The 14,106-nt window shown below is 41.1% G+C and overlaps 8 protein-coding genes across 8 annotated transcripts; 5 read left to right on the top strand and 3 right to left on the bottom strand.

Annotated features, from left to right (window-relative positions):
- Positions 1–493: 493 nt before the first annotated feature.
- BATDEDRAFT_33133 (S-methyl-5-thioadenosine phosphorylase) lies at positions 494–1,440 on the bottom strand (the record flags this gene model as incomplete). Its single annotated transcript, XM_006677917.1, has 1 exon — positions 494–1,440. The coding sequence occupies one exon, from the start codon at positions 1,438–1,440 to the stop codon at positions 532–534; it is 909 nt and encodes a 302-aa protein (XP_006677980.1). The 3' UTR covers positions 494–531.
- Positions 1,441–1,647: 207 nt separating this feature from the next.
- On the top strand, positions 1,648–1,938 carry BATDEDRAFT_87907 (uncharacterized protein; the record flags this gene model as incomplete). Its single annotated transcript, XM_006678107.1, has 1 exon — positions 1,648–1,938. One exon carries the CDS (start codon positions 1,648–1,650, stop codon positions 1,936–1,938), a length of 291 nt encoding a protein of 96 aa, XP_006678170.1.
- A 1,350-nt stretch (positions 1,939–3,288) lies between these two features.
- Positions 3,289–3,944, top strand: BATDEDRAFT_24203 (uncharacterized protein; the record flags this gene model as incomplete). The annotated part of the gene is made up of 3 exons (XM_006677868.1): positions 3,289–3,369; positions 3,468–3,797; positions 3,831–3,944. The coding sequence occupies 3 exons, from the start codon at positions 3,289–3,291 to the stop codon at positions 3,942–3,944; spliced, it is 525 nt and encodes a 174-aa protein (XP_006677931.1).
- A 191-nt stretch (positions 3,945–4,135) lies between these two features.
- On the top strand, positions 4,136–5,245 carry BATDEDRAFT_24204 (uncharacterized protein; the record flags this gene model as incomplete). The annotated part of the gene is made up of 3 exons (XM_006677869.1): positions 4,136–4,246; positions 4,641–4,761; positions 5,073–5,245. 3 exons carry the CDS (start codon positions 4,136–4,138, stop codon positions 5,243–5,245), a joined length of 405 nt encoding a protein of 134 aa, XP_006677932.1.
- A 373-nt stretch (positions 5,246–5,618) lies between these two features.
- On the bottom strand, positions 5,619–7,272 carry BATDEDRAFT_87581 (uncharacterized protein). The gene is made up of 2 exons (XM_006678212.1): positions 6,577–7,272; positions 5,619–6,484 (listed from the first exon to the last, which is right to left on the bottom strand). The coding sequence occupies exons 1-2, from the start codon at positions 7,225–7,227 to the stop codon at positions 5,633–5,635; spliced, it is 1,503 nt and encodes a 500-aa protein (XP_006678275.1). The 5' UTR covers positions 7,228–7,272; the 3' UTR covers positions 5,619–5,632.
- Positions 7,273–7,647: 375 nt separating this feature from the next.
- Positions 7,648–8,826, top strand: BATDEDRAFT_10605 (uncharacterized protein; the record flags this gene model as incomplete). Its single annotated transcript, XM_006677679.1, has 2 exons — positions 7,648–8,182; positions 8,360–8,826. 2 exons carry the CDS (start codon positions 7,648–7,650, stop codon positions 8,824–8,826), a joined length of 1,002 nt encoding a protein of 333 aa, XP_006677742.1.
- Positions 8,827–9,487: 661 nt separating this feature from the next.
- BATDEDRAFT_87909 (uncharacterized protein) lies at positions 9,488–10,816 on the top strand (the record flags this gene model as incomplete). Its single annotated transcript, XM_006678108.1, has 1 exon — positions 9,488–10,816. The coding sequence occupies one exon, from the start codon at positions 9,488–9,490 to the stop codon at positions 10,814–10,816; it is 1,329 nt and encodes a 442-aa protein (XP_006678171.1).
- Positions 10,817–11,349: 533 nt separating this feature from the next.
- Positions 11,350–13,881, bottom strand: BATDEDRAFT_24207 (uncharacterized protein; the record flags this gene model as incomplete). The annotated part of the gene is made up of 1 exon (XM_006677870.1): positions 11,350–13,881. The coding sequence occupies one exon, from the start codon at positions 13,879–13,881 to the stop codon at positions 11,350–11,352; it is 2,532 nt and encodes an 843-aa protein (XP_006677933.1).
- Positions 13,882–14,106: the final 225 nt, after the last annotated feature.

The following is a 14,106-nucleotide window of genomic DNA, read 5'->3' on the forward strand; positions in this document are numbered from 1 at the left end:
CTCAGTAGGTGCAATATACCACTAATGTTATTCGTAAGAGAAGGCAGCGGTAACAGGAGTAAAAGCTTTCAAAATGTTCATTCAATGGTGAGCTATTAAGGAGCCAGATGATTGGGCTTTTAAAGTTGCAATACTAGATATTTGGTCTATTTTTGACAAGATGTAATTTGTGATGGTAGAAGTAGATTGGGATGAATATCAGTTAAACAATGCTTAACCCGAATGCACAACCAGAAACAATTTATAGGATAAAGTAAGTCTTGTTTTTGATTGCTTGCTATTACCAAAATAACTCGTGAAAAACGGGTCAGGTGAAGAGTATAGTTGGTGCTAAGCTGGTCTTTGCAATCAGTAACAAGCCAAGTGGTCGAAGCAAGGCTCTCAAGGTCTGCACAAGCAATCTAAATCTCAGATTTCTGGTTGAAATACAAAGCTTGTATTTGTTTGAACTGCCGGATCTACAGTGGCAATGCAAATCACGGTATTCTCGATTGGCCAACATAAACGTAGATTTATTTCATAAAAACGAGACTAATTGTTAATATTGGGAAGAATATAAGCTAGTTTCTTCATGGCCTCAGGACACCGTTTGGGTTTAGCAGTCATGACAGCAAATGCAGATGAATTCTCCAAGGCTTTGACACTCTCGAGTGTCTTATTTTTTAAAGCCTCCTCAAGTACGGGGATAACAGCAAGAAGCAGTTGTTTGGCAGTCTGAGCATTGGCATTCAAGTTACCCATGACAGTTTCAACAGTCACAACTTGCTCTTCAACCCTCCAGCAGTCATAGTCGGTCGACATGCAGATCATTTGATATGCCATCTCAGCCTCACGAGCAAGCTTGGCTTCAGGAAGAACCGACATGTTGATTACATCACCACCCCACGATCGGTACATATGCGACTCGGCACGAGTAGAAAAGGCGGGACCTTCCATACAAACCAGTGTTTTTTTGTGATGGACAGTAACGCCAGCAGGACACGCAGCACGTTGACTATAAATCAGATCGCCAAGATCGTTAGAGAATGGGTCACCAAAGGAAACGTGGCCAACAGCACCCTTTTCAAAGAACGATGATGGACGAATGCCCTTTGTGCGATCAATAATCTGATCAGGGAGAACAAAGTCTCTTGGAGGGATCTCTTGACGAAGAGAGCCAACAGCAGAAAAGGCAATAATAACCCTTGCCCCAATGTGCTTGAGGGCTGCAATGTTGGCTCTGCTGGGTACATCCGAGGGAGTGAGATAGTGGCCTCTGCCATGGCGGGCAAGAAAGGCAATCTTTGTACCATTGGGAGTCTCTGAAATGACAATATGGTCAGAAGGATATCCCCATGGAGTAAGAGGGTTGATCTCACCAACAACTTTGAGGTTGTCGAGATTGTAAAGACCAGAACCACCAATAACAGCAATCTCAACACCACTGATAGACTCGAGCATGATTGAAAAGCTCTGTAGCAGTTTTAAACACAGATGTGCATTGATGGATTAGTGAAAGTCTACCAGCAGCAATCCCTCCATACAACAACTTACAGAGTTCATAATAATGCAAAGTTGAATTCAATCAAAAACTGTCCAATTGAAATTTGAATCCAGCCAATGAAAAACAGACTTGACAACTCATCCATACATCAATCTATTCTCGTCATGTCCTCGCAAAACCCGAATGCTCATCGAGGCAGAAAACTCCCTCCTTTTACTGATGAAGAGCGAGATCCCGGTGTTATTGGTGCTATTGATATAGCTACCCAAATCCAAGTTCAAAAGCTTCAACAGGCCCAACTTGCAGACCAGCGACGACGGGAAGCTCTTGAGAACCAAGAGCCTGCTCACTTTGCGCTGATCCCTCCCATACAGCTGGAGTCTGATACCTTTGACGGTGTAGTGATTCAGAAGGAAGAAAAGGACCAGACTAGCTCTATAAGCAAGGAGCTGTAGTAGTAATTCATTTCATGTGGCAATTGGACTTTATGCGGTGTATTTTATGAATGTGGTAGACTGCGGCATGCGCAATGTATACAAGAATAAAATGATATTGTTCTTGGTGTGAATGCATTACGACTGTATTGATAAAATGGGATGCTAAAGTACATTATAAACAGTCATGACATGATTGATATTAATTTATTGGATAATGTCGAGCTTTAAACTCCTTGACAGTTGAATGATTTTCTGACAATTGTCATGTATAGTTGTATTCCTGAGAATGCAATCACTGTTCTCTTGAACTCGGTGATCGTACAATGTCAGGTTATGCCAAAAAAGGATATGATGTCAGATCAAGCCTAGTTTAATTTGTGTATTGTATTCGAGGTTAATTAAGGGAGATGCGAATTGCTTTAATTTTTCAAAATAACATTGAAAGGACATCAAACGCCCATCTTATTTCAAACAACATACCATTTCACAAGACGACAGGGTTACCAATTAAACATGGTTTGTCAACCATTCAACAAACAGCAATGTCGCGAGATATAACTCGACACTCCACTCTTGACTCCTGTCCACTCTTGAATAAGAATGGGTTGTACAGCGTGTAATTTCAATGTTTATTGAAGCTATGCGGTCAGTTTCTACCAAAAATACGCAACGGACACTTGACTTGTATTCCGAAGCAAACGAGGCAGTGACTGCAGAAAAGTATTCCACTTTATACGAGTGTGGCTGTAATTTACAACTAATTCCGAATAAACTTGGAGTATATCTGACTTGTCAATATCTCAAACATATCCAAAGCCAGTTGTGCTTACATCATCATATACTCTTCTATAGCTGTATCATTCTATTTCTGAAAGTATTTTTAAATCGGTTCTCTTTTATTCACATATGTCAAATGTATCCACAGCAGCAGGTGCCTGGTCATTAAACATGTCAGCTACATTCGCCCAGTCATTGTCCTTCAACAGCACCTGGCTACTTAACATGACCACCCTAGCACAGTCCAAAACTGAAAATGAGACACTGGCTCATAATCCAGCATGGGGTATTGTAGACCTTGTATCAGGCGCCAACATGCAAATGGTGAATGATCCAACTAGTAGTGGAAATCAGACGCCAGTATTAAAAGTCAATTACCCCGCAGGCTCATACCAGTCTCCACTTGATACAAAGGATAACTCAACTGTTATGGGTAGCGCACCAGGAGGTGCTCAGTTTTATTTTCATCCACATTCAGTAACTGCATCGAGAGCGCTGCTTGAATATGAGATCTACATATCACCAAACTTTGAGTTTAATCAAGGCGGCAAGCTGCCCGGTTTGTTTGGGTCGGATGGACGAGTCGGAAACATGTGCAATGGTGGTGAGGTATCTGACGGTACTACCTGTTGGTCTATGCGTCTAATGTGGAGGGCTGGAGGAAACGGCGAGGTATGAATCAATTGGGATTTGGTTGCATTTGGGTTTATAGGCTAACAATCTCGATCCGACTAAACCAACCCTTATGAATGCATGTTTAAATACAATAGGCATATGCATATCTCCCAGTTGCAGAAAACAATCAAATGTGTGGATCCAAAAATATCATTTGCTCCAGCATCTATGGCTCATCCATCAACAGGGGAGCATTCCAGTTTACTACAGGAAAATGGATCTCGCTTTCCATATTTGTTCAACTCAACACACCAGGCTTAAGCGATGGTTCCATTGTCGTCTACACCGATAAGGGCCAAAACCGTGCCATTAGCCGAGGCAATGTTGTTTATCGTGCCAAATCGACCACCGACAAAAGTCTCTTGATTCAATCCATAATGTTTTCGACATTTTATGGTGGACATACGGGAGATTGGGCTGCACCAGTAAGTACATGGGTGCTGTTTAGAAATATGCAGATAAGTATGGCCAACGATCGAATTGCCAATCGAGCTTCAGGTCTATTTTCTACCATGTCATTATGGATCGTTTCTGTCGCCTCGCTCATCTCTCTTGTAATTGCTTTGTGGTAGCTCCACATACGTTATAAACTGTTGAATTCTATAAAGCCTACTTTTATAATTTATAACCAATTCATATCTTGAATTCAGACTACAAATGACTGCTATACTTTGACTCGAGTGTTTCGTGATTATGAGTGTTTTCCCATTCTGTTGCATTTTGACAGTTGCCATTCCCACAATAAATAGTCTGAATCTATACCATGTCGTTTTTGTATGCAGAACAGAATGAGCTAGTCTGTCTGTTGAAAGATTCTTCAATGAAACCTGGCCAGGACTATATGGTTATTGATGTACGCAGTGATGACTTTGCTGTAAGTATTGCCTTGCAATAAACGACTGCGTAGGCTGGTTTCACAAGTTGGATTTACTATTGATTGCAGCTCACTAGTTTGTTATACTTGAGTCGGGCTGTATTTTATATACTGGTAGCACCATTCACTCCACAAACCATGTTTTTATACCCAATCCATTCTAGTCATCATCGCTTGGCAGTCATTCAATTTGCAGTATATCTGTATTGATCCATGCTACAACTACTATCCATTTAGATTCTTCCATACTCTGGCTTTATCTGTATTTTTAAACTATTATCTCGACTAATTTCATTTCACATCCATCAACGCATGCATGAATTTTTATTTATCGGGAATGACGATTGAATTATGCTTCGTCTACAATGACTGGAAATCTTGTTCATTCCAATAGGGTGGACATATTCCAGGTGCAAAGAACATTCCGTCGCACCAGTTTCTAGAAAACCTTCCACTGCAGGTCGCACAGCTCAAGCATATTCCCAAACTGTATTTCCATTGTGCACTTTCCCAAGGTAATCAGCTTTATTCACAGATTAATTACATTGTCATACCGTCTTGTTGATGCCAATGGAAATCGAATCTGTTCGAGACACTTCTATTTTTATTTCCGTTGCTACCCATTATTGGCTGTATTCTACGTGATCGCTTGCTTCTCTACTGTTTATTTCTTTCCATTACTTGGATGCAGCCATTCTTGGTGTATATACATATGCCAAAATCAAGAGCTGATTGTTTTATTTTGATTCATTACACCCTACATCTATTCGCTTGTCAATTGATTGTGTAAAAGTTTAAAATGCTGATTTCGAATTTTGTATGTCAGTACGAGGACCCAAGTGTGCAACCCGGTATATGGATGCTCTGACAGCATGTGGGGAAGGTTCCATGCAGTCAGTCAAGGTATTGCGTGGTGGATTTGGCGCTTGGCAAGAAAATCATAAAAATGACTCGGATTTGACTGTCGATTACGACGAGAAAGTATGGCAACTCTTTTAGCAAGGTCGATTGAAAGATACAGTGTTACAGAACAATATACATTGTTTTCAATAGTATCACATCAATGCCACTTTTCGGTATTCTTTTCATATGACCACTTTGATCGTATTCCTTTCCTCAGCACTTGACGCAACTTGTTGATTGCATTGACCAAGCCGTGTCAAGTGGTTAATAAAAATGATTTGTACAGTGTACAATTTCAGACATTGGAAATGCTCATTAAAGCCAGTTTGTAATGGGAAAGCACAGCGGATATTTAAATGTTTTTTTATTCCAGAGTAAAGACAGCCACAAGATAAATACAACTGCTTCATTTCACATGAATGCGACTATAATCAGATCTGTTGATAATAACACTCGTTCTCCATCGATTGCAAGGATATTGGTTTATTTAAATGCTGCAAATGACTCAATCACGCTCACGTTTTTAAAAGCCCCTAGATCTTCACTCTCTTCTTCCGACACGATAGATGCTGTATCTACTGTCCCGGTCGATATAAATCTGTTGTGGGATTTCATTAGTTTAGAACCATCTAGTAGTGGCGGTGAGAAAGCGCGTTGTTCCTTTACACCATCATTGTGTCTGTCTGCCAAAGAGATGGACAAGAATTGATCCGGATGAGTATTGCTTGATGTTGGATTGGCATGGCTATATCGCATTGTATAAGAAGATGAACGTTTTAATGTACTGGTATCTACTGCAGACTGCTGGGATTTATCCAGGGCAGTGCCGTACTGTGATTGATATACAATGGATGGACATGCCAACTGGACTTGAGCACCAGAAGAGTCATACCGACTAACAGTTTGACTATCAGACATAGAGTTGCTGCTATTGGTATCGATGCCATCTGCACTGAGATGGCCTCCAACTTCTTGACCATGACAGGCAGGACGCACGTGAACGAGACGAGGCACCCATGCGGATAGATCTCGTAAGCATAAGCTTCTGCTGTCCACATGTACATCAGGACCAATATGCTTTACCATGTGTACGACACCTTGCAGGGAAGAGCAAAACAGAACTCGTCGAGAATCAAGTCCCGATTTAACAAGTTCATGCCGTTCATCTAGCAGCAATTGACGCACCTGCTCTTCTTCTGCATCAGATTTAACCAATGTGATCAAAGTAATCTCATATTTTCGGGTTTTGAGAAGTTCAATCATCACTGGAAGCATGGATTCCTTGAATGCAAAGTTGGGAGCACATGCATCGGGGGATGGATTCCAAAAAAGCAACTAAAGCATTTCAATTTAATCATTACGTTGTCAGCACACTAATTAGGAATGTAACTTGACCACATCAAGATTTGGATACAGGATTGACCTACATTTCGAGTGGAGATGGTAAGCAGCTTTTTAGAAGATAGGCGCGATATGCGATTAAAAGTAGAGTGATGGCGAGTAGTTTCACTAGTGTTTACGGTAGATATGGTAGCGCATGGTTGTGTCGATTCAGTGTTGGTATTAGTAGATAAAAAGCGCTTGGAACGAGGAATGTAGTCTATAATTCGTTTTTGTAGCAGGGAAAAACACCACGATTTCCAGTTGAAAGTTTTGGCATGTGATTCTGGAGGTTGATGAAAATGATGTATGGAAGACGAACGCAATCGAGAGCGAATCCAGACAGCCGATATACAAATTACAATGCCAACAACTATCAATGAACGACGACGTCTGGCTAATAATGTGATGGAGTTTATAGGGAAAAGCTGCTTCATTATACTAGCTAGTGAATGAATGTGGTGTTTCTGGCGGGTCAGTCTGTAAGAAATAATGGCAATGGCAAGTGCAGCTATCACAGCATTAACAGCAGAGGGCGGAGTAGAAGGATTGCCATTGGTAATTCTACAGGACAGGTCAGTTGACGATGATTGCTGAGCAGGCTCAAGAGTTGAAGATGGCTCAGACAAAATAGAATCAGATGGTATGGAAACAAGAGTTTTGCACTGTGGAAACGAAGTATCAGCGGTAAACGACATAGTGTCCAAGATATTGAAACAAAGGGTATTGCAATTGTATTCACGCAGAATAGAATACTAAAGTGAGTCAAAGTATAATAAACAGTTAGTCTCGTAAAATGATAATCCACGCCAATTTGATTGAAAATTGTGCTGGATTTTGCAACTGCAGATTCGACATGATCTTCCAACTGCTCATTAACAATTCATGAGGTAGAGCCTTGTAGTGTCCATGCTTGAATCCTATCAAGATTGAATATAAATGAATTGTACAGATTGCAATTTCAGACACAGAATGTCTATTCAAGTCAATCTGTATAGTAAAACTGGATATTTGGCTATTTTTACTCCAAAAGTGATTACAAAAAAGTGACCATTTTACGTGAATACAATTGAAATATTGTCTTAATTTCTTGTCATTTGTGCACAATGCTTCAGTCCATGTATGCCAATGCAGAATCCAATTCTACTACGAAAGCCAATACCACTAATCCTCATCCAGAACTGCAGTATCTGGATTTAGTACGGCAGATTATTGGTACGGGTGACCTGCGCAAGGATCGTACTGGCACAGGCACTCTGTCGCTGTTTGCTCCTCCACAACTCCGATTCTCACTGGCAGACAACACTCTTCCCTTGCTGACAACCAAGCGTACCTTCTTGCGTCCAGTGTTTGAGGAACTGATGTGGTTTATTCGAGGCCAGACAGATAGTAAAATTCTTGCTGGTAAAGGAGTACATATTTGGGATGCCAATGGGTCTCGGGAAGCGCTGGATCGAGCTGGTCTTGGACATCGTCAGGAAGGTGATCTTGGTCCGATCTATGGGTTTCAGTGGAGACATTTTGGTGCTAGCTATGAGAATGCTGATACCGACTACACTGGTAAAGGGATCGATCAACTTGAGAAGGTTATTGAGCAACTTGTTTCTAACCCTACAGACCGTCGTATTATTCTCAGTGCATGGAACCCTCTTGGTGAGTGCATTGCTGGTATTTGGTTATTGGTCTGCTTTTCCAAGTGTTTGTATCTGCACTCTTTCCATTACCCTAAACCATGCTGTTTACTCTTGTACAATTTACTCGCTATATTTTATGTCCGATACAATAATCGATGAACATCAACTGCAACCTTTCACATTACTGATGCTCTAGCAATTCCTGATATGGCTCTTCCTCCATGTCATATATTGGCTCAGTTATATGTATCAACTCCGTCAGAAACTCACCCAGTACCTCGACTTTCGTGTCAGCTCTACCAGCGATCGTGTGATATGGGCTTGGGAGTACCATTCAACATAGCTAGCTATTCTTTACTGACAATCATGCTAGCTCATGTATGTGGGTTTGAACCTGGCGAGTTTATTCACTGCCTCGGAGATACGCACGTTTATTGCAACCACATTGATGCACTACAAACACAACTGGAACGCACTCCTCGACCTTTTCCCAAAATATTCATCAAAAGAAACGATACAGGAACTCAGTCATCTGATACTGTTGAATCTACAGCACAAAAAGTTGCTCGCTTGGTACGAGAAATGGAGACTTTTGAATATGAGCATATAGATGTGGTTGGATATACTCCCCATAACAAGATTGCCATGGATATGTCTGTATGAATTTTGGATTCAATAAACTAAATAGTACTGCGCATACATTGTTGTTTAAATGGATAGTTTATAGCTAAACATGAGTAGATCTTACTGACTGAGCCCTGTTTTGGTTAAAGTCGTGTGATGAACCAAGTTTATACAACTGCAGTCCGACTGATTCGGATTCCAACATCCACAGTGGTGTAAAAACTGAGACTTTGAGTTGCAACCAATACTTTGATTTAGCCGGCCTAGACTGTCAATCTAATGAGGATGCGACCAAATACCCTGTCTTGGTGTTTTAGAATGCGACTAAATATCCATGCTGAAATTTCAAGAGCAATAAGCAGTTGGATTTGTCATTGCATATGAAACATAAGTTGGAATATCTGGCTAGATCCGAGTGGTTGGTTAGAGTCAGAAATTTCAACTGGCCGTTTTTAGATTCAAAACACTCGACACAAGATTTACGTAACCTGCTCGTCATCCAGTCGAGCCTTCAGATCGAGTCTGGTGGCAAAATATGCTTTGACCAACATAAAACACGTGCTTGACACGCGGTGTTCTCAGCCACAGTAAAAATAAATATTCAACTTTTTTTCAAGCTTTTTGAACTCGAGTCTAGTATCGCAGTTGCATATAGATGCAATCCAATGGCTCAGGTCGATTCGTAGGTGCTCATGACCTCATGGATATGATTAGACAGCTTCCTACCGAGATACGTATGCTCATCTACGACTGGTCAAACCTGCTGACAAAATATCTCCACCACGAGCTTCCACTGCCTATTTCTAGACCTATTGCAACTCAAATCCTCATTGAATGCTTCCAATCCAACAGTATCGATATTCTTTCAAATCAGCTATTCAATTTGGAAATGTCGTTTGAAACCATGTTTGTAACATCAAAAGAAATGTGGGATGCAGCAAACCAACTTTCTCGAGTTCCTGGATACGAACTCATTGCAAACACTAGCCAATGCTTAAATGACGTTGACTGGACGATAGATACTCATTCGGTTCGAGGAATCATAGCTAAACTTTGTATGCCTACTATTGATCCAGTGACGTTACGCTTGCTCAATGAAGCTTTGGACTTGTTTATGGCGAATTCAACTCAAGATTCAGGAGTGTCTACCAAAGTGCTGGAATGCGCTACTGGATTAGGGCGAGTCGATCTGGTAAAGAAAATGCTTTCCCACCAAGTCAAACCATCGTGGCATGCGTTTTTGTTTGCAGGTCTTCATGGTCATATGGAGATTCTGCAGATGCTGTGTGATTATGGAACAGGCCACTGCTTGACTGCATATGGTGCAGTTGCTGGAGGACATGTCGAGATTGTAAAACATATCAACGATCTTGGATCCGAGCATATTATATCGGAAAGTGCTATTCAGTTTGCGCTTGGATGCGGTAAAACCGCAGCTGTTTGGTGGCTGTTGAAAGACCAAACATACTGGACACACACTGCATTTGATGACATCAAGAATATCAGTGCGTCAATGGGAGATTTGGATCTTTTACAGTATGCAGTTGAACACGACATTGGCGGTCCATTGACTTTTGATGGAGTGGATGGCGCGGCTAAACATGGATTTTTGCGTTGTATTCAGTGGATTTATGCCAATTCGAATGCTACCGGATCTCAACAAGCACTAGAGTTTTCAGCCGAGCATGGCCATTTAGAAATATTCATTTGGCTCTGCGAAAACACCGCGTTGAAACCGCATGAAGAGGACATGCTCATGGCAGCAAGACATGGCCACAGATGGCTGATAGAATATTACACAAAATCAATTGCCATTGCACCAGTAAATGCCTTATTGGAAGCTGCTTTGGAAAGTGGTCAAGTGGAAATTGCAGATGTGTTATTCGAGTCTGGATGTGCTACTCCATGTCTGCCGATGATCGAGCGGATTACGACTAGTGGAAATATAGCTGGCATGACGTGGTTGCATGATCACCTCGACATTACACAAAAGTGTAGTGCTGACAAGCTACAGATTGTATCCTTTTAGTTGGCACATGCTGCGCTGATATCGAGACATGTGCACATGGATTGTTTCTGTCTTGCAGAGTTCTGAAATATTAGTTTAGCTAAATCCACACTTATTGGCACATCCTATATGGTCTAGCAGCCGATTGAACTTGAATTACTCGCTGGCATTGCCATTTTGAAAAATAGACTCGTCAATAAATAGAAATATTTTTGGAACTGAACATTTTACAGTTGTATTTATCTTGCCATTGAAGAAACTCCATTGTATCCTAATATCAAATATGCTTGCGCTCTAGTTCAAGAGAACAAGGAGCAGACGTCTCAGAGATGTAACCATTGTTTCTATGATGATTACCCAATGCTATAATGTCCGTTTGAAAAAAAAACTTGCAGAACGGAATAGCATTAAATGTGCTTGTTCTAGAGTTATTATCACTCACGTCAGACATTAAAAATAAACATTATTCAGCCTTGCAACCCAGTAATCAAATATTCGGTAACAGTGTCAATTTATTCAATACTTGAACAATAAAATGCGTACAAAAGGCCATCTTAAATAAGAGTAAGAGTAAAAGAACCGACTGTTGCTCCTTTCATCTCGACAGCAAGATCCGATCGAAACAAGAAACTGATAGAAGCCTTTTCTATTGCGACTGTAAATGGAACTATAGACTTTCCTCCGTCAACCCCAGAGATGCCATTTGGAAACAATTCCGTATTGGAAGGAAATATCGTATTAAAATACGATGAAAGAGTTTTTTCGCCGGTCTTGACATTTAGACTCAGATAGTCACCATATTGTTGAGTTTGAAGTGTAAAGTTAAACTCGGCATCGACATCAGAGTCGACTGGTGCAGAAAAATATGCCGTGAGCTCAGTGAATATTCCAGGACTGTACTTTACCCCGTCACCAATAACCCATGTACCGTTCATCGAGTTCCATCCCTTTGATTTATCCGTAGACAATGAGTTGTATACGCCAACAGATTTGGAAGTACTGTTAATACTCCATTTGACACCGCGCTCAAGCTTGAAATATTCTTCTGGCTTTGGCTCGCGACGAATCTGCTTGTAGGCTTTAAGAACCTGTTTACCCTTGGCTTTGCCAATGATACTGATCCGATTGTTGCCAAGGTCATTGATCACAGACTTGAGTTCAAATTTGTGCTGACTTTTTATGTCGCTTTTAAACTTGGCAACTGATAGCACTTTGCCAGTGCTATCATCAATGGCCGACAGCTCATCAATCCCTTGAACCTCTACATCTATATCTACATCACTGCCAGTAATGTCATAATATATGAGCTCTGAAGCAAAATGGAGGTTATTCTGTCCGGTTTTTTCGCCCAGTGTTTTAAGCTGATCGGCAATACGATCCAATTGAGAGTTTTCAGTGGATCCAGGCAGTATATCTGCTAAACGGGGACGTACAATATAGTCGGATATGACACCAACATCTTCAATCTGCTGTCCTTGATGCTTGCCGTTACGCACAACTTGCCGAACTCCAATTGAAAAGGTGTTGGTATAATAATCAACGCCATTTCCAGTGGATAGATAGTCAAAGTAGGGCATTTTTTTGAAATCAGTTGGATCGAAAAACATCAGAAGCGGATCAAGCTTGAATACGTCGGCACCAGCTCCACCAGTAGTTCCATCTTCGCCAAAAACATACCCAGTTTCAGATGATTGAAGGGATGCGACAAACAAATCGCATTCAGAGCGGCATGTAGCATCGGTGAGTGCAGCAACGGGTTTGAGGTAGGCTTGGCCGTATAGATTTGCTTTATCGAACGAACTTATGTTGTAAGGAATAGAATACTTGCTGCCAGGAGGCGTCTTGTTCCATGCATCAATAGCAGTGTCAAAAGAACGCGTACCATTAACCAGAGTGCTGTACGTGAGCTTGTTCATCAGAAACCTTGATTGCATTGGCTGAAAGTCAGGCTTGAAAAATTGTAGGATACCATTAGCAAACTCGGACATGCCACCTGTATTTCCGCGGACATCAAACACAATAGCATTGGTATCTTTGAGCACAGTACTAAGAAGGTTATGGATTTCGAAAATGGCTTCCTCAACTCCTAGTCTACCGAATTCAAAGTGGAATGGCAAAAAGTGGCTCAATTTAATGACGCCAAGGTTTTTGGATTCGGGTTTCCAGATAGCCCAAGTGACACCCGACACGCTGGTATTGTGGTACTCGAGAGCAGAGTTAATTAAACTGCTTTCATCCATAATACGGGCAAAGTTTTGCTTTTCACGATAGTTTCCAGGTAGCGCTAAAGGAATTTCGATCGGTTTGGAAATATCCACATGACGTTTTACTTTGACATTCGATTCAGTGTCAAATGGCTCTCCTTTTGGAGCGTTATAGTTGGCAGTTCCGGGTAGAACTTCTTTAGTGATAGTGGCATACAATGTACTAGTTATATTCCAGCATTTTGGGTCAAATCCAACTGCCCATGGCGCATAGATCCTGTACTTTTTTCCACTTTTTGCCGACTTGAGCTGATATCTGACACTGTTGAATTTTGGCATAGGTTGAAAATCGCCGCTACGATAGGACATGTAATTAAGAGCACCGCGCTGGCCAGCATAGTCGTTCGAACCACCTGTTTTATCCTGGTTCAAGGCCCAATAATCAACAAATGGTAGATCATCAACAAAAAGCAACTCATCGCCAACATTTATCTGGTCATAAGTTTTTCCGAAAAAGGCGCGCAGACTTTTACTACTTGTATGACGCTGAAAAACAACAGTTGGTTTTTTGAGCATATCTGCATCACCCTCGATAAATTTGAAAAAGAGACCAGTCGTGGCAAAGAAACAAGTGTGAGGACCAGAAGATTGGAACCGAGTGTTTAAATCACGCATACGGTTAAAAGCATTCATGAGCTCAGTCTGTATCTCAGTATCACTGATTACAGATGCATTCAACTTTTCACGCAGTTTCTTGATGATTGGGAAGGGATCAGCGCGTTCACCATAATTCTTGATTTTAGATTCATAGTTAACCCACATTTTCAACCCATTTTCAACACTGTCCAGCAAATCGCTTTGTTGCTTGCTAGTGTATGGCATGAAAAAAAATCTGCCAACATCACGGTGCTCTCTGATCGGAAGCCATTCAGGTATAGGTTCTGTAATATTTGTCAATTAGTACAATTTTAAATGGCCACATAATTCAAACACTGGCAAACCCAACATAAAAACAAATTTGATCAGCACATTTGCATACCAAGCTTATTCCTTTGAGCATCGACAAGAGCGAAACCAGCAGAAACAATGGCTAATAATGAAAATTTC

This window comes from Batrachochytrium dendrobatidis (genome assembly GCF_000203795.2).
Source record: "Batrachochytrium dendrobatidis JAM81 unplaced genomic scaffold BATDEscaffold_4, whole genome shotgun sequence".
In the NCBI taxonomy this organism is placed as follows: Eukaryota; Fungi; Chytridiomycota; class Chytridiomycetes; order Rhizophydiales; genus Batrachochytrium; species Batrachochytrium dendrobatidis.